Source organism: Rhineura floridana, chromosome 18 (genome assembly GCF_030035675.1).
Source record: "Rhineura floridana isolate rRhiFlo1 chromosome 18, rRhiFlo1.hap2, whole genome shotgun sequence".
NCBI classification, from domain to species: Eukaryota; Metazoa; Chordata; class Lepidosauria; order Squamata; family Rhineuridae; genus Rhineura; species Rhineura floridana.
Genome location: NC_084497.1, coordinates 4,580,508 through 4,602,155, shown reverse-complemented (window position 1 = coordinate 4,602,155; position 21,648 = coordinate 4,580,508). Strand labels below are relative to the sequence as shown.

General features: G+C 50.6%; 2 protein-coding genes across 2 annotated transcripts; one reads left to right on the top strand and one right to left on the bottom strand.

Annotated features, from left to right (window-relative positions):
* Window positions 1-220: 220 nt before the first annotated feature.
* Window positions 221-6,122, bottom strand: FAM174C (family with sequence similarity 174 member C). The gene is made up of 3 exons (XM_061601269.1): window positions 5,406-6,122; window positions 3,744-3,860; window positions 221-2,599 (listed from the first exon to the last, which is right to left on the bottom strand). Exons 1-3 carry the CDS (start codon window positions 5,705-5,707, stop codon window positions 2,596-2,598), a joined length of 423 nt encoding a protein of 140 aa, XP_061457253.1. The 5' UTR covers window positions 5,708-6,122; the 3' UTR covers window positions 221-2,595.
* Window positions 6,123-6,168: 46 nt separating this feature from the next.
* On the top strand, window positions 6,169-14,160 carry ATP5F1D (ATP synthase F1 subunit delta). The gene is made up of 5 exons (XM_061601268.1): window positions 6,169-6,411; window positions 7,395-7,548; window positions 7,942-8,030; window positions 9,686-9,813; window positions 14,020-14,160. Exons 1-4 carry the CDS (start codon window positions 6,184-6,186, stop codon window positions 9,806-9,808), a joined length of 594 nt encoding a protein of 197 aa, XP_061457252.1. The 5' UTR covers window positions 6,169-6,183; the 3' UTR covers window positions 9,809-9,813; window positions 14,020-14,160.
* The last annotated feature ends 7,488 nt before the right edge of the window (window positions 14,161-21,648 follow it).

The following is a 21,648-nucleotide window of genomic DNA, read 5'->3' as shown; positions in this document are numbered from 1 at the left end:
GGAGTTGTAGTTCAGCAACATCTGGAGGGGCAAAGAGTCCCCAGCACCTGACTTACATGCATTTCATTATTATTTGGTAAATTTATATCCCACCCTTGCTCCCAGTAGAAGCCCAGATGCATGCCACACCTTTCACACCGCTCAGGATTAAGCCCTAGGATACCACATAACTGGGAAAGGTGTAGAAACGGACAACCAAAATGATCAGGGAGCATCTTAAGAGATGTTGCAAGGTTTTTAATTTAAGAAAAAATATGGCTCGAACAGGGGGCGGGAGAGGTAGAAACACCACAGAGGTTTACAAAATGATGCAGGAAAATGACAGAAGAGGATATTTAGGACTGCAGACTGAGGCAAACCTGCCTTCAGCGTCGACATCAGCCTTTGCCAGTTTGGTGGGCCCTTCCTTGGATTTCCAACCCACACCAGCCCTAGTCCTGAACATTTAGAGGGCCGCCAGATTGGCAAAGGCCAGCTTACACAAAAAGGCAGGTTCAGACTCTGGCCGTCAAAGCAGTAAGGAGCACTTCGTAAACCAGGGAAAGGGTAACCTGTGACCTTCCCCGGATGTTGCCGGACTCCAGTTCCCCTCAGCCAGCAGGGCAAATGGTCAGGGCCAATGCAGGGAGGTGGGAGGCCGGCAACATCTGGAGGGGACAGGCTCCTTACCGCCGAGTTAACGGGACACAAACGAACCAAAATAACCCGAGGTTCTCATCTGTTGTCCTCAAGTCTTGATTCCAAGGTTTTAGGCAGAAAAGACAAGCGAGGGTGCAACGTTTATTACTCATTAGCTAGAGGGTCTACTGGATTTATTCTCCAGGACCACCAAAAGCGGAACACCCTGCGTTGCATCAATCACAGTTTAAGAAAATATTTGTTCTCTTGACTTTTTCTAACAAAATGTGAAATTGTATGGTGTTTAAATTTCACCAGACTATCTTCTCAGAATTGCTTTGAAAGTCCCCCCTCCCTTATGTGCACAGGAGCTGGTCCCAAAATCAAAAGAGCAAGATCAGAACTGTTTTGACAATTCTGTTCCTTGAATAGTGCTCGCCTGTTGGCTTCCCAGAGAAAGGGGAAGGATTTCAACACAAAACGCAACACTTCTGACCCCCACTGGAGCCTCCATAGCAAGGGCATTTTTGCTGATATATATTTCTGTGTGATCCACTTCTTTATTTCTCCAAGGATTGTCCCATCTAGAAAACTGGATTGTATTGAATGTTAGCTGTACTCAGAACAGACCCACTGAAGTTAATGGGCACACCCAACTAGGCCCGCTAATTTCAATGGGTCTACTCCAAGTACACCTCAGACACGTCATAATGCCTTTCTCACTGGAATATATTTAAAAACAGGCTGTCCGCAGCATACTAGAGAGGAAAGGACTGACGTTCAAACTGACCTACATCAAATTCTAAGGGGAGTGACTGACCCTTGCTGGTTATCCACAGGAATGAGGTGAAAGGGCCAAGTCCTTTAACTGAGGCTCCCCTATACCATTCTGACCTGTACCGCCAATTCATACCATTAGGCAAATCCTCATGAAGCGGCAATTGTGTTGAAATGCTCTTTGCTGCCTCATTTTTCTTTTGCTTGCAAACACACCCGTATCACCTCCTTTGGGGAAGAGAGGATTGCCCAGCGTCAAAGACAGCTGCAACACAACAGCCTCTAGCAGATGTAAATCAGAGGGATGGGACCTGTGGGCACTGAGTTGCTGCTGGACTACAACTGCTATCATTTCTAGTCACCCAGGGCTGATGGGAACAGCAGGGCACCAACACCCAGAAGGACGACAGTTCCCGCTGTAAACATCTAAGAGCAAAAGCAGGGGGACGGGACACAACTGCACCTTTGAAAGGTTTCTAGGCACCAGCATCGTGTCCTAGGCACCTGGGCAGGCAGCTGCTCCCACCCGCCGGTTCTTATCAGGATGAGGCCGGTTTCAAAAGCAGTTTCTAGAGCGCAGCCGCAAAAGGTCTGAAAGTGCGAGGCAACATCAAGATTAGGGAGAGGCTAAGACGCAGTTGTGTAGACCACCGACGGTTTCCCCACTCCGCGGCAGGCAACTGAGCTGGGAATGGGGGAAGTGTTACACAATGGTCATCTCCTTCCAGCTTGCCATATTTGGAGCCGAGGTCAGCACCCACCGCAAACTTCATTGATCGTCCTTTGTTTTTTTTAAAAAAAAATCCCATCCAATGCTACGGCAGATGGTGCTGGTTGATACAACAGCAACAGGGCCCCTACCCAAGCTGGAACTTCGTATCGGAGCCTTTTGTTCAAGCTGTTATTTGGAATGTATAAGGAACCCTAACCCTAATGCTTACAGTAGTTTTGCAATTCAGTCACTAGGCGGCTACATTCATCCGGTCGTCCGTGAGGCCTAGAGGGGACGCCAGCTCTCCTCTTCGATAGTCCCAGGGGAAAGGTTTCGTATGGCTAAGCAGCATTTCCAGCAGCTTCAAGGTTTAAAAATTTTTTAACATTTTTTTTAAAAAAATAAGAGGGCCTCAAGAAAGGTCGCTTTGAGGGCGGCTCTCCACCTTCTCTGGTCAAGTCTGGCACACCACGCCATTGGGCCCGTCATCACCTAGGAAACAAAAGGAAAATGAGTGGGAATCCACCCACTGCTGGGGCGAACGTAGCCAAGCCTGTGTAACTCCCTCCCGTTTGAAATCAGGCAGGCCCCGTCTCTGCTGAGTTTCAGGCGCCAAGTCAAACAGTTCTCTTTCAGGAGGCCTTTGCATCGTAATTGCTCTTCTGAAGTTTTAACCTTCCTTGTTTTCAGCTAGGTTTTAAATTTTGTATATTGTCATTTTTATTTCTTGTCAGCCGCTTTGAGATCCAGATGTGATGAAAAGCAGGAGATTGTTTCGAAAAACAAACAAACAAGCCCATGTACGCATATCTTAACCATTTTGTGGATTTTTTTTAGAAAAAGAATGTTGACTTTCAGAAAACGTCCTTAACTGAAGGTGGTTCGGCAGTTGGCTCGTTGCAAGCTGGGGTGTGACTAGTTAACAGTCAAGCTTGCAAGCCCTTCAAAGGGTGTCAGAGTCCTTGGGGTTCGCTCACTTCATCTTTACGATCACCCTCTGAGGGAGGCTACACTAAGAGACAGACTGGCTACTGAGCTTTACAGCACAGGGAGCTTGGGCCATCCTCCTTCCTGAATTTTAAGCTCTCATGGGGAATCAGGAGAGAAAACCAAGACTCTGGCCCATCTCATCCAGCATTCTGTTCTCACTCTGGCCAACCAGATGCCCCAATACGGAGTCCACAAGCAGGACCTGGCTGTTGCGCTCAATCTCTCCACCTGCAGTTCCCAAAAACTAGGGTTATGAAAGAGGGAGAAAAACTTACCTCTGTCCGCTTTCTTCACAACACGCATAATTTTATACATCACGTTTCCTCCTTACTTGCCTTTTCTCGAAACCAAAAAGCCCCAAATGCTGCAACCTTTCCCTTGGCTCCATTCCCTTGATAATTGTGCCAAATAAATACCCATAAGATTGTAGCTCTGTATTTGTGCCAATTCTTGTTAACTGGAAAACACGGTAGCTAGACGAATGCACGCCAGTGAAGAAAGAGGCACTAAGTATATCCTTGACTATTCCGCTGTGATAGACTCCTGCCATAGGACTCTTACAAGTGTAGCAGCCATGGCGCCCGCTGAGGACCACTCGCACTGCTGCGGCAAAGTGTAGAAGGTGCACAAGGAAGGCGACACTCACCGTCTCAGATTCCTCGTCTCAAATAGGGTATCTTCATCGCTCTCCAGAGAAGCCATCTCCATGTGATCTTCAGAGCTGGAAAGAAGGCCATACTTTTTCCGCAGAGGCTTCCTCGTCCTATGACATGAGCCTACAGTCAGTTGCAGCCTTTACCAAGATTGTTACACATTTTGTCCAACACTAGGCATACTCACAAGTAGGCCCAATGAAATTAATGCAGATGGGCGACTTAGCACCACTCCATTTCAATTGTTCTACTCTGAGTAAAATTTAGTTGGATACAACCCTGAATAATGGGCTCAAGTTGCAGGAAGCCAGATTTCAACTGGACATCAGGAAAAACTTCCCAACTGTTAGAGTCATACAACAATGGAACCAATTACCTAGAGACGTAGTGGGCTCTCCGACCCTGGAGGCATTCAAGAGGCAGCTGGACAGCTATCAGTTGGGAATGCTTTGATTTGGATTCCTGCATTGAGAAGGGGGTTAGACTTGATGGCCTTAGAGGCCCATTCCAACTCTACTATTCTGAACCCAATATAGTTTGGTCCACTCATCGTCTCCGAGACAAACCTATTGCTTTTTGTTAGGAGGACAAAGGTAAGATCATCCTCACTGCAACAAACTGTGTACAACTTGAAGGAGTTGGGCACAACCCACAAGTTTGTGGTCCCTTCCCATAATCATGGAGGCAGGGTTTGATCTCTGTGGGGAATGCATCAGTGAAGGAGACCCCTACCTCCCGACCCCCGCAAGTCAACTTAACAAGCAGGCAGGGCCACCCACGTACCAGTCATGATTGACAGGTGGGTGGTCACTGGCCACCTATCAAAGTTAGCCCACAGGCATGGGTGAGGGGAAGCAAACATCTATACAGGAAGGATGGGGAACTGTTTTGCAGTCCTGGGGGCCACATTCCCTTCTGGCCAACCTTCCAGAAGCCACCTGCCGATGGTGGCTGTGGCCAGAGGTAAGAGTGGGTGGAGCAGTGAATGTGAACTTTATCTTTCTACAACAGGCTAATTTCTACACACATTGTTTTTAAATTTCTTTTCATTTTTAATGTAAGAGCTTTAGATTTTATTAGATTTTTCTCTACAATTCTTGTTTTAAGTTTCTGTATGGATTTGTTGTAAGTCACCTAGAGACTGCTTAGTATTAGGTACCTAACAAATAAATAAATAGCAGAACCATAGAATAGTAGAGTTGGGAGGGGCCTATAAGGCCATCAAGTCCACCCCCTGCTCAATGCAGGGATCCAACTTAAAGCATCCTCAACAGGCTGCCTCTTGAATGCCTCCAGTATTGGACAGCCCATCACCTCCCTCAGCCACTGGCTCCATTGCTGTACTACAGAACAAATAGCACTAGTGCTTTTTGTTTGCCGCCTTGGGCTCCTACTGGGAGTTGGACAGGCGGGTAAGGGCAAAGCAAGGGCAGGAAAGGACGTGGCTTGGGGAAAGAGGGGCGTGATCCTGGATTAGAGTCCTGAGGGCCGGATGGCAAGGCCTGGAGGGCCACATCCAGCCCCAGAGCCTGGGGTTCCCCCACCCCTGCTTTAAAACATGCATACAAAAAAGAGGGTGGGATTGTTATGAGGAGGCGGGAAAAGGTCTAAGGGAGCCTCCCACCCGGGGCGGCCTTCCTCCTCCTCTTCCTCACCGCAGGGCGCGGCCCCCGACGTAATAGAGAAGGCCAATGCCAGCCACGCCAGCGATGACGTAGAGCGCCCGGTGGACGGCCGGCATCCTGATCCCCAGCAGCCCAGACGACGAGGAATGCCCGGATGTTGTCGTCGTAGTGCGCGCCGGGTTAATGGTCGAAGGCCCAGCCCCTTCGCGGCTGGGGTGGTTCTCACTGCCCGGCAGGAGCGCCGAGTCATTCTGGGCCCGGGACGTCTTGTTCGACGCCGCTGCGAGAGCCAAGAGCGTCGCCGCTAAAGCGAAGCGCGTCGCCGTTGCCATTCGGTCCTTAAACGCTGACTCTTGAGGGAATGTGGGCCGCTCCGGAAGTGGAGGCGGGGAACTGGTGCAGGGACGGACCGACTTCCGGTTTGCTCCGGGAAGCGGGAGGAAGAGCGGCACGATATAGATTGGGAAGATAGAGCAGTGCTCCCCTTTTTTTCTTTACGGCCCGGCCCTACAAATGGATCTGAATAAAATTATTATTGGCAGCAGAGTGTGTGTGTGTGTATATATACGTGCATCATGGGAGAAGGCGTGACGGAGGGCCGGTGGCAAGATAAGAAGGGAGAAGGCCGCCGTTGAGCTGCGTTGCCAGCGTGGAGCCTTCTGCAAAATGCAGTCTGGGGCCGAGCCGCCAAGCCTTGCCAAGGAATAAGACGAGAAAGCGCGTTGTCTTCTGGGAAATGTCCTCTAAGCTACCGAAAAGGGAGGCTGCAGTTTCTCTTCTCTGTTGTTTTGCGCATGCGTTTCCCGTCATGCCCCGCGACTGGGACCTATTTCCCTCGCGGGGCGTGCCGGGAGTTGTAGTACGTCCTCTTCCCTCCTTCGCCTCATCTCTCGCCCTTGGCTTCGCCATGCTGCCTCTTAGTCGCTTCCTCGCCCGCGCCTCGGCCCTCGGCTCCCGAGGACAGGTCCGGCACTACGCTGAGGCGGCCGTCGCGGGGCAGGCCCAGATGGCCTTCACCTTCGCTTCCCCCACCCAGGTATTTACATGGCAACCGAAGTTGGGAGGGTATGAGCTGTTTTCCTCTCACAGCCACTCCTTTTTTTAAAGGGTGATCTTCAGGGAGGGACCTTTAAAGGGTTAACATGGGGGGGGCGTGGAACCTCCAGGCACACGATTGATCAGCCTGTCCAAGTTGCTAGTCCACAAGGTGGCTTGAATGAAACGTCGTGTGTGTGTGTAAATATACGTGTATATATATATACGCGAGATACTGAAAAGAGGCTTCTTACATGGTTCCTTGTCCTTTCCTGGTGAGTGGAGCCCATCAAAGTGAAAGGAAGTGAGCCAGCCACTGAGAAGACTCTTCTTAGTAGCTAACACACTCCTCTTGCATGCTGAGTGGCTCCTACAGACATCTGTTGTTCTGAACAAAGGTGCACGAGGGAAGGTGGAGATGACGGAGAGCAAGCAAGTAAATGAGGGGATATAGCTATGAGGAGATGCGGTGGGACTATCATGAAGGGACCTGCACATCTGAATTTGTCACTACACTACTGGTGATAGTGTGCTGTTGGCTCCTTTGGATGGGAGGGGCTTTGGGCACAACCCCCCGTGTACTTATGAAGACTGAAACAACACAAATCTTCGAAGCAGAAACAACAAACGTCAAACAGAACTAAATAAACTAACTTGTTGAAAGCTGCCGGAGGAGTAACCAGTGTTAAGTGTGCGTTTGCAGCCAAATCTCCAGAGAATTTTGTGGGGCTTCTTAAAAAGAGGTGGGGAGGCTAAATGTTGGGGAACGTGCTGAGACAGGGGAGGGCTGTGGAACCTCCGGCAGCATGATCAAGCATTGCCTTGTGCTAGCTGATGGAAAGGCCAAGCTGTATGTTTTTTCCTAAACAGACCACTTCAGTATCAATAAATATCTGGCTTCTGAGAAAAGACCAGTGAGGCCTACGGTGCAGGTTAGTTGGGAAGAGCCTCTCCGACCTTTTCTCGCACGCCATCCTATTTCAGGTTTTCTACAACGCGGCTAATGTGAAGCAAGTGGATGTCCCCACCCTGAGCGGGTCCTTTGGCATCTTGGCCGCCCATGTCCCCACCTTGCAGGTCCTGAAGCCTGGAATCGTGACAGTCTTCGCCGAGGACGGCTCCTCTACGAAATACTTTGGTGAGTTTGGAAGCTGAGGCAGAGGCAGGCGCATGGGTGTCCTTTAAAGCGGTCCCCCAGCGCCTGAGCTATCATGCCACCACTTCTCATGACTTACCAGTCATGAAGCGGCAAGCCTTGTAAAATAGGATGAAGGGATGGCCAAACTGCTATGGGGGAATCTAGTCAGTGTCTGACTAACTAGTGCCTGGGAGACCAGGGTTTAAATTCCCACTCGGCTATTAAGCTCACTGGGTGATTTGGGTCATTCGCTGACCTACCTTGCAGGGTGGTTGTGAGGATAAAATGGAAGGGGGGGCAAGAACCATGTACGCCTCCTTGGTGGAAATGTAACAAATAAAGTAGCTCGTGGCCCTATTGTGATTCTGTCCCCACTCCCTTGAAATGTTGCAGTTAGTAGTGGTTCCATCACCGTGCACGCCGACTCCTCTGTCCAGCTGCTGGCTGAAGAAGTGGCACTGTTGGATCAGCTCGACGTTGCGGTTAGTTGCCTGCCTTCCTGCTTCTCTCTCCTCTTCTTCCAGGGGAATCTTACATATGTGGGGAATCTTAGGGTGACATTTCCGGTGCCCCACACTAGGCAGAAAAAAATAATTGAGTGGTTTCAGAGAAAGACCATTTCCGAGTTACTGCAGAGCAGGCTTCTGATATTTTAGGAACTTCAGGGAGAGACTCGACTGTGGGGACTTTCTAGGTACAGAAGGGATAAGGAGGTGGCTGTTCTCACAGAGCGGCGTAACAGTCAGGGCCTCTTTCCCAGGGAACTCTGGGAATTGTAGCTCTGTGAGACGAATAGAGGGCTCATATGCTAACAACTCTCCGCGCCCTCTAAAAATGACACTTCCCAGGATTCTTTCGGAGAAGCCAGGACTGTTTAAAGTGGTGTGATACCGCTTTAAATGTACAGCACAGCTGGGGCCCAAGACTGGCTACAGCCCTTTGTTGACAAGCAGCCGCATCCCTTCCCCATCCCTCCGTAGGGGGCCTTTATAAGCCACAGGGCAGCAGCTGCCCAAACCAAGGCCTCCGCCGCTTTTAAACACTGGCCTTGTGGCAGCAAAATTGATTTTCAGAAAGAAAGACAGGGCTATATTGCTGCTGAGCTGGCAGCACACACATACCCCTCCCTCGAGAGTCTAGAAGGCTAAAATTCCTTGCAGTGCATTATAAGGTGCATTCACCCCTCGCCAACCTGGTGCTCTCTAGATCAGTGCTCTTCAACAACATCTGCAGATCCAAGGTTTGATGATCACGCCCACTATTCCCTGAGTCCCTTTGCACAAGCCTACCCCTGATGGAAATGTGATCTACCAGTCGATGGTGATCTACTGTCAGCCCAACCCTGGTCTACGGCGGCTGACAACATCAGGTTTCAGACTTGGAGGTCTTTCCCAGCCCTACCTGGAGATGCCATCGGGGATTGAACCTGGAGACAGAAGCAGAGCCTGGATCAAACAAAAGGCCCATCTAATCTGGCGTTTTCCTCCCAACGGTTTACTGTGGGTCCCTCTCGTGGGCTTCCCACCCTTCCTCGCCCTGTTCCCCACCACCACCTCCCTGTACTGTACTGAATGTGAATGTTGCCTCTGTGCGGCGGGCTAGTGTCTGCACGTACTCTGCGGCCTCCCTCCCGATAAATAAGAGGCGTCGTTGAGAGTACAAGGGCGCATTTTCCAGCCAGGCGAAAACACCCAAGGAGCCAGGAACAGGCTCGGAGGTGTGGCCTGGGAAGAAGGGGCGTGGCTGAGAAGAAGGTGTCACGTGGGGAAGAGTCTCAAGGGTCCGGTAGAGAGGCCTGGAGGGCCGCATTTGGGCCCCTAATCCCTGGACTTCAGTATGGCCAGGGTTGATGGGAGTTGTAATCCAGTTTGGGAGTTGTAATCCAGTTTGGGAGTTGTAATCCAAACAGCGGCATCCCCAGTGCTTGCGTGCAGCATCCTTGAGCCGCTGGGGCTCACTATGCTAACGCTTGCCTGCCCCCCATCTCGGAGCATGGTGGGTTGCGGTCTGTCTGGCGTCCACCATTTTGCTTTCCCCATAATGCCTTGCGGTGGACTGCTCCAGTAGGCAACATCTCACCATTTCGCTTCTGGATCCGATTCCGATACTTTTTTTTTTTTTTAATTCTCGTTGGCAGACGGCCAAGTCCAACTTGGAGAAGGCCTTGTCGGCTCTGGCCTCGGCCTCCGACGAAGCGGCAAAGGCCGAAGCACAGATCAGCGTGGAAGCCAACGAGGCGATTGTGAAAGCTTTGGAGTGAGGAAGGTAAGCCGTGTTTCTCCCACAGGGATTCCCCCCCAATTTTTAGTGCCTCCAGGTTTACTGGGTGAGGCTTTTGGAACATAGGAGGCTGCCCGTGGCTCCGTCTAGCTCGGTGTTGTCGACAAGGGCTGGCAGCGACTCTCCAGGATTTCAGGCAGGGGTCTCTTCCAAGCCCTACCTGGTTGGGGACTTTCTGCATGCAGATCAGGGGCTCTACCCTGGAGCTACACCCTTTCCATTATAAGTTATGGCCAAACAAATATAGAGAAACGGTTGCTGTTTCTAATTAAGGAGCTGTAGACTAATACTAACGTCCGAATTAGAATAGAGGTCACTGGCTCTTTAACAGACCCAATAGTGGCGGACAAAGGGGTAAAACAAGGCTGTCTTTTGGCCCCGTTCCTCTTTAACCTAAATCTTAATGATATAGTGTCAGAGTTAGCGGGACCAGACTATTTCCCCCCTACGGTTGGGAACAGGAAAGTCTCAGTGCTCCTATATGCAGATGATATGGTTCTACTATCACTCACACGGATAGGTTTAAGGAGACTACTGGCGCGTTTAAATGATTATTGCAACAGGGAGCATCTTCAGATTAATTACGCAAAAACAAAGATGATGGTTTTCAGGAAACGACACTGCCCTTGTAAAGGGTCCATCGGGGAGCACCAAATTGAACAGTGTCATTCTTTCAAATATCTAGGTATTCAGTTCCAGGACACGCTTTCTTGGAAACAACAGTTAGTGTCATTGAAAACCACAGCTATAAGAACTGCCAGTGCCGTTCTTAGATTTTATAGGACCGAGGGGGGTAATTTTGTAGCCCCGGCACTAAAAGTGTTTCAAAGTAAGGTGCTGAATCAGATTCTGTAGGGGGCAGCAGTATGGGGTTGGGAGGACTCGCTTCTACCCACTATCGAGGCTATTCAAAATAGCTTTCTTAAAAAACTCCTGCGGCTACGCACGGGTACTCCAGCGGCGGGTTTGCGTGCAGAAACTGGCTTACCTCCCATAAGTGCGCGTGTTCATAGCACACTGATTATATTTTGGGGTGCGATAGCTAATGCACCAGCAAAGGTAATCCTGAAGGCCTGTCATATGTCAGCCACACCAGAGTCTTTCTGGAGTAATTAACTAGAGTTCTTCAAAGATATCACATTCCTGTCTCTACCGCTTCCATCCAGAGCAGACGGAAGTACTGGAAATCTATTCTCCGTCATTCTGAGTGGATGGATAGATTAGCGATTGACAACTCCAGGTTTTCCAAGTGGTTCACCTTGTTCAAGCGTGACCATTTGAGGGCAAGTTATTTGACCTACTCCATTCCAGTTCAGTTGAGGCAAGCCTTTACAGCGCTCAGGCTCCAGACAATGCCAACTTCAGTTCTGTCAGGACGTTACCAACAGATCCCATGGGAACAGCGCCTTTGCATCTGCGGAGCCGGAGTAGTAGAAGATCCTCCCCACTACCTGCTTGAATGCTCCCTATATGCTCATCCTAGGGACAAATTTTTAGGAGACATGATTAAACTACAGGATGACTCCCAGGCCGATAGTCTTATTCCCTTCCTTCTAGCTGATAATGACTATATGGTCACATACAGGGTAGCTCATTTTGCCCTAGCAGCGCAAAAGTTACGGATAAAACACTCAGACATGGCAAACCAGCTAGGGTAATATCAGGCTTGGCCTCACAAGGTATCAGCCGGATAGCTAGACATTAATCTCATACTCTGCACTATTTTAGCATGTTTAGTAGTCTGTATATTTGATGTATATTTTAATAGATGTATGAAAATGATTGTTCGTCTGCGACGGCCTAAGGCCATGCAATAAATATTTGACTTGACTTATAAGTTATGGCCTGGCCTTAGGCATGCAACGATCCCCCCCTTTGCCGGGCCGCACGCCACCCCATCCCCCAGTTGCATTAAGAATAACACAGCCGACCTTACAGGCTCGTTTGCAAGGGTTGCTGAGATGCAGGGCCCAGACTGTAGATCGCTTATCAGCCACCTCCGCCAAACCTGGCGCCCTGCAGATGTTTTCGGTTACACCTCCCATCAGCCCCAAACGTCTGGAGGGCGCCAGGTTGTCAGAGGCCAGCTTGCAAAAAAGTCCTGTGTGGCTCCATTAAGGAAGCTTCCATGTGGTTTAATGCCAGTGGCCCATCTAGTCCAGCGTCCTGTTCTCACAGCGGCCAGCCAGGTGGCCCAACGGGGAGCCCTCGAGAAGACCTGAGCACAAGAGCAACTCTCTCCTCCTGCTGGAGTTCAGAAGCATATCTCTTCCAGCCGTGGAGGCAAAGCATAGCCACCGTGGCTGGTAGCCGTCGCTAGCCGCCTTCTCCGTTAATTTGTCTAATCCCCTTGTGAAGCCGCCCAAGTTGGTGGCCATCCCTGCCTCCTGTCGGAGCGAATTCCGTGGTTTTTACTCTGTGCTGCATGAAGGAGAGCTTCCTTTTGCCTGCCGTGGATCTTCCAGCGTTCAGCGTCACTGGATGTGCCTCCATAGTTGGCGCTGCTGGGTGGGGTTTTAGCCTGAACCGGCAGTTAAATCCAGAACTGGTCCTGGAGGCCTGGCGTGGCCGAGAGCTGTCTTTGAGCATGTGTGGAGTGCATTGCCCTGTCTACTAAGCATCCTTTAACTGCTCTCGACCCTTGCAATTGGAGGGGTGGGCAGGACGGGACAGAGAGTGCTAAATGTGAGAGGCAAGCTTGAGGTCGCTTCAACCTTTGGTCATATTTGGGGGCAAGAGGAGACATGTACCTGCAGACAGATTTCTGCCACTAGGTGGCGCAGGAGGGCAAGTTAACTTAGGAGCGGAAACCTCTTCCTGATGAGCCTTAAGCAGCCTCTTCCTAACCTAAGTTGCGTTTAGCGGGGATTTTAACCCCTGCCTCTATTCTTCTTCTTTGCTCCCCTTCCTGAAAAGGGGAAATAGCGGCTGTCCCACTCTCTGTCTCTCTTTTTATTTTTGAGCGAGGGAACCGTGGAAAAAGCCACTCTGCCCAGCTCTCTGTGGCCAGGAGGACCAAAAGAAGCCTGCTCTTAGCCTCCTCAGCTGCGGCTTCTCTTCCATCCAGGCACAGACATGTAGCTCGAGGGGAATGACTGCGAGAACGGCCGCTAGATCTTCCAGCGGTAAACTGGAACCACTGGTCATATTGGAAGCTTTGGGCAGCCTTCGTCAATCTGGTGTCCTCCAGATTATTTTGGGAATCCGACAACATCTGGAACACACCAGGTTGGCAAAGGCTGCCCTGCAACTTAGGAACACCTTATATACCACATTAGAGGGTTGGTCTCTCTAGCACAGTTTTTCTATATTGACAGGCAGGAGTTCTCCAGTATCAAGGGTTCTTTCTCGTCGCCTCCTATGTGACTCTTCCAACCGGAGGTGCTGGGGTGCAAAGACCTTCTGCCTGCAAAGAAGATGCTGTACCCACTGAGCTAGGGTCCCTTTCCTAAGAGGAACCATTTAGTTGTTGTTCCAGAATAATACTGCTTTCTCGTAGGCCCGACAGTTAATTTGCCACGATAAACAGTGTTAAACTTTACCCGTGCTTGAAAGAGGAGGGGCGGAGAGATGTCTTTCATTTTTTTTTATTCTGTTGACCACTCAAAAAGGAACATCAGAAAATGTCTTATACTGAGTCAGGCCGTTGGTTTATTCAGCTCAGTATTGCCCACTCAGACTAGCAGTGGCTCTGTGGCGTTGCCCAGCCCAGCCTGGGCATTCCGGCGAATGAACCGGGGACCTTCTGCGCGCAAAGCGTGTGTTCTGCCGCTGAGCTGCGGCTCTTCCCCTAAACACAAAGCAAGATCCCAGTCCTCAAGGTTCTGAATAAACAACTGGTTTAAAGAAATAAGCATAGGACGCTGCCTTGTCATTAGTCTGACATTTGGAGATGCTATTGGGGACTGAACTTGGGACCTTCTGCATTCAAAGCAGGTGCTCTGACCACTACGGCCCTCCCCACAGTGAGGACCGGGTTACAGAGATTGACGCTGCCTCACAGTTGTAGGACGCGAGTGACTTACTCGATGACCTTTTTGCTGCTGTCGCTCAAGCTGTGTGGTTCTCAGGTCCCACCTCTTCCCCCACCCTCTATGGTCGAAAAAGAGCACCATCCTCCTGCGCATTGGCATGCATGCCTCTTCTCCACCATCCATGTTAGCTTATCATCCTCAGTTCTCTCTCTTGCAGGAAAATCCCACCGCTGCTGTCTGGAAACGACTCTAACTCTGGACCTTCCCCTTCTCCGGTCTGCACAGATGGTTTGGGTAAAGCCTGACAACTTAACCGCTGACCAATTAAAGCAAAAAAAAAAAAAGTCTGGAGAAAGGCCACCGTCTTACGCGTTGGTTTATTTTATGTTCTGTTTCCCGGCTTTGAGAGTCTGCAAACCAGCTCGCGGCCTTTGTGAAGCGACTGTGAGGTGATGCACCAAGGCCCACACGTTGAAAACGACAGCAGCCAGCCCCACTCAAACAAGAGCTGGCGTCCCATGTTCCTACCAAGAGGGCGGGTGGGCGGTAAATGGGGCTTGTTGGGGGGGTGGAATAGTACCGCTAACGCAAGCTCTGAGGGTTTTGACTCGTTCTCAGAGGGCAAGCGTGACTTGTTTTTGGGGGGGCAAATAAGAGCTCCTGCTGCGGCACCAGTTTGGAGACAGGCTTGTAGGGTGGGGAGGGGGATGATTAAGGCCGCTACTAAATAATGCAGCCCCACCCCAGTTGGCAGGAGAGAGAGCAGGTAGACTTCAGGGGTGACATGATTGCACTCTTTAAGTACCTGAAGGGCTGTCACATTAGAGGAGGGTACAGATTTGTTATCTGCTGCCCCAGAGGGTAGGACTAGGTCTAATGGTTTTAAGTTGCGGGAGCATAGATTCAGGTTGGACATTAGAAGGAACTTCTTGACAGTAAGGGCAGTTCGGCAATGGAACCGACTGCCTAGGGAGGTGGTGGGATCCCCTTTGCTGGATGTCTTCCCTTTGCTGGATGTCTTCAAGCAGAGGCTGGACAGCTATCTGCGGGAGATGCTCTAGCTGTGGATTTCCTGCTGTGAGCAGGGGGTTGGACTTGATGGCCTACAAGGCCCCTTCCAGCTCTATGATTCTATGATTCAAATCTTTTTGGACCCAAGGCCCACCTTTTAAACCCAAGCAGGAATTTCAGGAGCCATTTCTTCATCCCTTTCCGTGCCTGTATGATGTCAGGGTGGTGGTCGTCGTCATCTGTCTTGCGACTCTGATGCGGGTTCCTGATACGAGCTGGCCAGGGGCTGATGGGAGTTGTTGTCCAAAACATCTAGAAGTCACCAGATTGGAGAAGGCTGCTTTCTGCTTACAGCAGGTGGTGTCAGGGAGCCTTTGTGGCCCGACGGGCAGGATCGTTCTCTCTCTTTCCACCCCGCTGGTCAACTCTGACAAGTGACAATTGGGCGCTTGGGTAACGCAGCGCAATGGGGCTTTGCTGACCCTATGCTTGTTGGTTGGGAAGCAACAAGCCTGCTTTCCCGCAGAGGGGTGTTGTAAATGCTTGTGTACTATTTATTTATTTAATTAATTAATTAATTTGTATCCCACCCTTCCTCCCAGCAGGAGCCCAGGGTGGCAAACAAAGCACTAAAGCACTTTAAAACATCATAAAAACTGATCTTAAAATACGTTAAAACAAAACAGCGTTAAAAACATTTTTGAAAACAACCTTAAAAAAGGGTTAAAAACATTATTGAAAACATACTAAACAATTCTGACACAGACGCAGACTGGGATAGGTCTCAACTTAAAAGGCTTGTTGAAAGAGGAAAGTCTTCAAAAGGCACCGAAAAGATAGCAGAGATGGCGCCTGCACTGGTGGGCAGCGGCACTCCGGGGTTCGAGGCAGGGGTGTTTCCTGGCCTTACCTAGAGATGCTGCTGGGGATTGAACCCGGGGCCTCCTGCGTGCAAAACAGGTGGTCCGCCACTGAGCTACGGCCCTCCCCTAGAAATGAAAAACAAGATCTCAGCCTTCAGGCTCTCAAATAAAGGGATGCTTTAAATAGCAACAGAGGAGATTGCCTTATACAGAATCAGACCGTCCAGTGCACCTAGCTTAGTGCAGAGATGTGAAGGCCCCCGGGGGGGGGATGTCTGTTTTTCTCCATTTTTTCTGTCCCCCCCCCCGGGCCTTCCCACCTCAGTGTTGTCCATACTGACCCACAGTGGCTCTCCAGGCTTTCAGGTAAGGGGTCTTTCCTGGCGTTACCCGAGAATTGAACATGGGACCCTTCTGCAGCTCAAAGCGAGTGCTCTTAACCCCTGCGCTTCAGCCATTCCCCAGTTGCAGCCCAGCTTTGCAGGTGGGTGGACCGAGGCCTGTATACAAGATCTGCCTTGATCCAAGGAGCCAAGTTAGGCGCTCTGGCGCTGCCGGCGGCTTCCCCCCCTCCTCCAAATTTGGCCATTGGCTTTCTCTTCTCTCTCCCTCTCCTCTTCCGGCTGATGCTACCCGCTGTGCTGCGTGACGCCGGCTCTTGGCGCATCATGCGCACGTAAGCTCGGGTGCGATGTGGGTTATTTTGAGGCTTCGCCACCCAGGATGTTCTCTTGGCTGTCTCTTCCCCTGTGCCGCCACCCTACACTCTGTCTTTCTTTTTTCGCAAGAGATCAAAAAATAGACTCTCCAAAAAAAGAAAAACCCTCCTTGCTTTTTTAAGTTTATTAAAGCCTCTCTAAATAGTTTATTAAAAGCCTCTAAATAGTTATTGGAAGCCCTGTTTGTGCCTTTGCTTTTTTTCCCCCCTCCATCTCCCCCCCCCCGCAACCAACCCGCACTGAACGCCACTCTGGCCTCTTCCTCTTTAAAGGTCAGATGTTCCTGCATTCAATAAAGGGGGGGGGATGTTCCTGTGTGTGCGTGTTACACGTGGAGAGAGAGCCAGCATCAGAGCTGGTACTAATTAAAACGTCGCAGGGATAACCGGGCCCGTCTTTTGATTTCCTTTCTTCCGCTCGCTTCTCTTTTCAGCCTCTCTCGCTCGCCTCCCCCCCCCCAGTACTTTCCACAAGATGGCCCTAGTGCAGCTCGGGGGCTCTCATTCATCTGGTTATATATATATATATATATATATATATATATATATATATATATATCTCTTTAAGAAAAGAGTTGGTCAAACGATAACTTAGAAGAGAAGAACCCCATAATCTGGAGGGGAGGTTCTTAAATTCTGTTTGTTGTCGTTCCCTGCCCCCTCCACTCTCAAAACTGCATTCTGTACATCCGTGTTTCAACCCTGGCCAAGAAGACGCCCCACTTCACCTTCTCCATGGTGTGCTATGTTTCCATGTGCGGGGATTTCTTCCCCCCGCTGCCACCCCCCTCGCTATGGAAGCATTTGATCCTCAGTGCCCTCCCCCAACCGCAGTGAGGGGGTCCACAGACAGGTTTACACCTGTGAGGATTTTTTTGTTAGGGGTTGTAACCAATGCTAGAGTAGGCGCATTGAAATGAATGAGCCACGTTAGTCATATCTGTTGACTTCAGTGGGTCTCCTCTGGCTAGAGCTAACGTTGGACATACCCTTTTTTGTATTTTTAATAATCAATAAATCATTCATAAAATTATTTATTAATATACTATTAAAATACATTATTATTGCTCCATGTATATAGCACCTTTCTCTGTAATATTATTAAAATTTATATATAACACCTTTCTCTGTCCTTCAAGGAGTTCAAGGCAGTGTACATTTTCCCCCTCCCTTACAACAACCCTGTACGGTAGGTTAGGCTGAAAGGCAGTGACTGGCTGTAAGGTCACCCAGTTAGCTTCCTGGCTGAGCAAGGATTACAACCCTGGGATTGTAGACAGCTTGGTTCTCCTCAGAGTAGGCTCATTGGAAGTAATGGATCAGAGTTACACACACTAAGTCTCTCTCTCCCTCCACACAGCACCCCTGTGAGGCAGGCTCGGCTGAAAGAGAGGGAGAACAAACATCCCAAGGCCAGCCCCTAAGTCTCACAGCTGAGTGGGCACTTTGATCTCAGCCTTCACCAGCGTCCTCCTCTGCTGCTCTGCCAGCGTTAGCAGACATGTTGCCCTCTGGATGTCATCGGGCTCCCAACTCCCCATCTTCTGTAACCATTGGGCATGCTGGCTGCTGGGGCCAATGGGAGCTGGAGTCACCACCCCCAGGAACACTAACTGGAGGGCGCTTGCTGCGATCTGAGGGCCAGTCAACGCCTCTCTCAGCCTAACCTACCTCACAGGGTTGTAAGATGAAGAGGGGGATTGCTACATATGCCACCCTGAGCTCTGGGGAATAAACGCACTAAAAAGAAATAAACAGCCATGATGCACTCCAGATGTTGTTGAGACTTCAATGCCCGTTGGGGACGCTGCATGCTTGTAGTCCAGCAGCGGTGGAGGACACCGGCTTGGCTACCTCCCCCCCCCATCTAACACACCGTGAGCTGTGTCTCCTTGAATTGTGCGTTCCCTGTGTCAATATTTTTTTTTCTCTTGTCAACCAGTTGGTGGGAGTGTTTGACACCCGGGGCGGGAGGGGGACATTCCTCTTCCCGCCTCCCCAAGGCCGCCCTCCAGCCCTGCTCTGGATTAAGCCTCTGTACACAGAGCTGTCTCCTAGCACCATTTCCAGGAAAAAGGTTCTTCCCCCCCTTTTCCCTTAGCTGATCTAAGATGGCTTTTCTCTGGGTAATGAGGTATGAAGTGTGGAATGTGGGCGGCTGGCTGGGGTGGGGGGAGAGAGAGCCGGATAGCTGGGTGGAAGCTTCTTTATTTTGCTCAGACCCCACAAACACACACACACAGAGGCTTCAGCCTAGCTGCCCTGGCCTGCTTCTCCTTATAAGGTTCGCTCTCCCTGCGTTCCACGCCTGGCCTTTCTGCAGAGAAGGCGAGACCCCTTTCCAAGGCCAAGGGAAGGCCGGCCAGCACCATCTTTGGCGTGGGGGTGTGCAGCCCCCGCAAGCAGCCCGCTTCCTCGTTTGTGCAGGAATGCAGCCCTGCGCGCCAGTGTGGGGAGGTTTTGGTTGGCCACTTGGCCAGGACCTTGCAGGTCGGGGTAGGGTTTTGGTTTCCCGGCCAGTGGCCAAAACGGGAGGCTTGAAGGAGAAGAAGTGAGCAGAAAAAGAGAATATAGGCACATCAGTGGTTTTGATTTTCTTTAAAAAAATACATGTGTGCTAAAGAGGTGTTTGGGTCAGCTGTTGGGAAGGGGCGTGTAACACGTACAGAGAAAGAAACCAGGTTTCCTCCACCAAAAAAGAAACTGGCCAAAGGGAGTTGTCCCTCACAAGAGAAAGGCATTCTGGACGTGATCAGAGGCATTGTGTGGCTTAGTCCCTTTGTTTCACATGCCTGTGCATGCTCAGGGTCGCCATAGTCCAGTTTTGGGAAGCAGCAGAAGACTTTGTTCCAAATGTGGAAAGGCCCTCTGCGTGTGCCCATGGACCTTGCATCCAGAGTGCCACAATTTGTCCTAAGAGCTGACAAAACCTAATCTGCCTTTTTTGGGGGGGGGCAGAATTAGACATTGATCTTCTATAAAAAATGAGGCTTCCGCGGCCCTTCTCCAGAGGCCTTGTGCACTGACCTTCCTACGCTTGTCAGACGTCTGTTCCCCCCCATCAAAAAATACCCCATTGACACCACTCCGTTTGAAAAGCCATCCACAGAAGGCGGGAAATCTGTGAAAACCGGTGCCATCCCATGTGCCAGTGCAAGCAATAAGCCAGAAGCAAAGTACACCTTGGATCATGACCGTTTTCCCCTTCCCAACTTCACTGGAGGCTTGCTCCGTAGAGTACTTGGGGTAACTATCATTGAAGGCCTGGACTAGTTACCTCTTGCGGCAGTGATGAAGCTTCTGCCTGCGTTAGAGGTGGTGCGGATGCCTTCCATGGGGTCTCCACCTGACTGACTGTAGTCGAAAATGCCCCTTGTATGGACAGCTTCCCTGTGCATGTACACCTGACACACCATCGCGAGAGCTACTAAGCCCTAGGCTTTCCGGAAGGGGACGCTGCCTCACGAGCAGTGTCTCATATTTGCTCCTGAAGCATAAGATCCCAATTCATGTTGAACAACTGAAAACACTTGAGCTCCCAAGATAGCGTTCTAAAAAAAGGAAGATTGGAGGGGGGGACTTTGCCACAAACGCCCTCGTGAATCTCTCCGTCTCGACCTTCCCAGTCTGTAAAATGGGCATATGATTAGAATGACCTTCCTTCCTTAGAGGGTTGCCGGCATGTTGATCCCGTGTGAATGGTGCTTTGCTAACTCTTTCAAGCCCGCCTGGAAACGTCACTCTTGCGATCCTGACCTTCAGATTGATGAGAAGAGATGTCGGCGGATGCCCAGTGCTGAAGGAAGCTCGGACTTGCTGAGGAGCATTGTCTTTCTGAGGCATGGGGAGGCTTTTTTCAATCTGAGGGCCGCCTTCCCGTCTGAGCAACCTCCTGGGGGCCACAGTTGCAGGTGGGGCCAGGTGCCATCTTTACCTCTGTACAGTAGGCTAGTTTGTACACGTGTTTGCAAGTCCCTTTCTAGTTTCCATGCAGACAAGAAGAGGTCAGTATTGGAGGCCCTGAGGGCCACATTTGACCCAAGGGCCTGAGGTTCCCCGTTCCGGGCCTTCATGACGAACACCCGAGGGCAAATTTTGGCACCCGGAAACCGATTGTTGGCTGCCCTGCGCCAGACCTTTGCTCAGGAAAGAACAGGCTGCGCTGCTGCCGAGCGAGCGGGGCCCACATTTTGCAAGCCGAAAGGAAGGTGTTCGGTTAACCTTGGGGCTCTCTAGAGGACATTCCTCGCCGACGAGGAGCCGTTGGGGTTACTAATTGTTCTGATAACGCAACTGGCCTCTTGTTTTTCCTTTCTCCCTGGCCGTTCCCAGGGACGGAAGAACATTGTTCACCCTCGCACACACGGCTGTGTCACTACGCTCGGGTGCCCTTCACAGAGACGACCTTGTTCATCACCCTCTGTCCTGGGGCTGGATCCTTCTCGCCCCCCCCCCCTTGAGTCGGACTGGGTTTGGAAATCTCTTCGCATCTATTGTGTGTTTTGGTGGACAAAGGAAGAGACAGGCACGAGAAGGGGGTGTGCGTATATATATATGTACACACACAAGAGGAAAACAATCTTGTGACTGCAAAGTCACCCTTTTGCATTCCTTTTGCACAACCCCCTCTTTCTTCCAATTTTTTTTCCCCGCTTATGAATGTGAGCCTGTTTATTTTTTCCTCCCCAAAGCACCCAGTAGATGGTGCTGGGTCTTTGACCTAAAGCGAGAGGTTTGTAGTGGTGGTGTTTTGCACCCCACGCACCTCCCAGGCCTACAACCTCTGACATTGACGAGTTACATGAAAGGCCCTTAAAGAGGCAGCTGAAAAATCTTTACACGCAGGCCCAGAGGGTTGGGAGATCCCACTCTTTCTAAAATAATAATGAATTGTGTTTGGGGGGATTTGTAGCCAATGTTCTGGTCAGACCCGTGCACATCGCTGTGGGAGACCTATCACGTTCAGTGGGGCTGGCTTTATGCTGGACCCCAAACATCTGCTAAGGAAAGGGACAAAGGGAAAAAGGAAATGCACTCTGCAGTTGCCTAGAGGTATTTTCTGCTACGTAAGATCCTTCATAATGACCCAGGCTTGAGTTCTGGTCCCAAAAAACGGGTTCTATAGGTCAGTCTGTGGTGGGGCCAGACAGCAGTGTGGTGGGAGGTGCAGTAGCAAAGAGTTCCAGAGTAGGGCCTGGGTCCCAGTTCCCATTTGGCCTGATGCTCGTTGGTTAACAATTTGGACCGGTCGCTT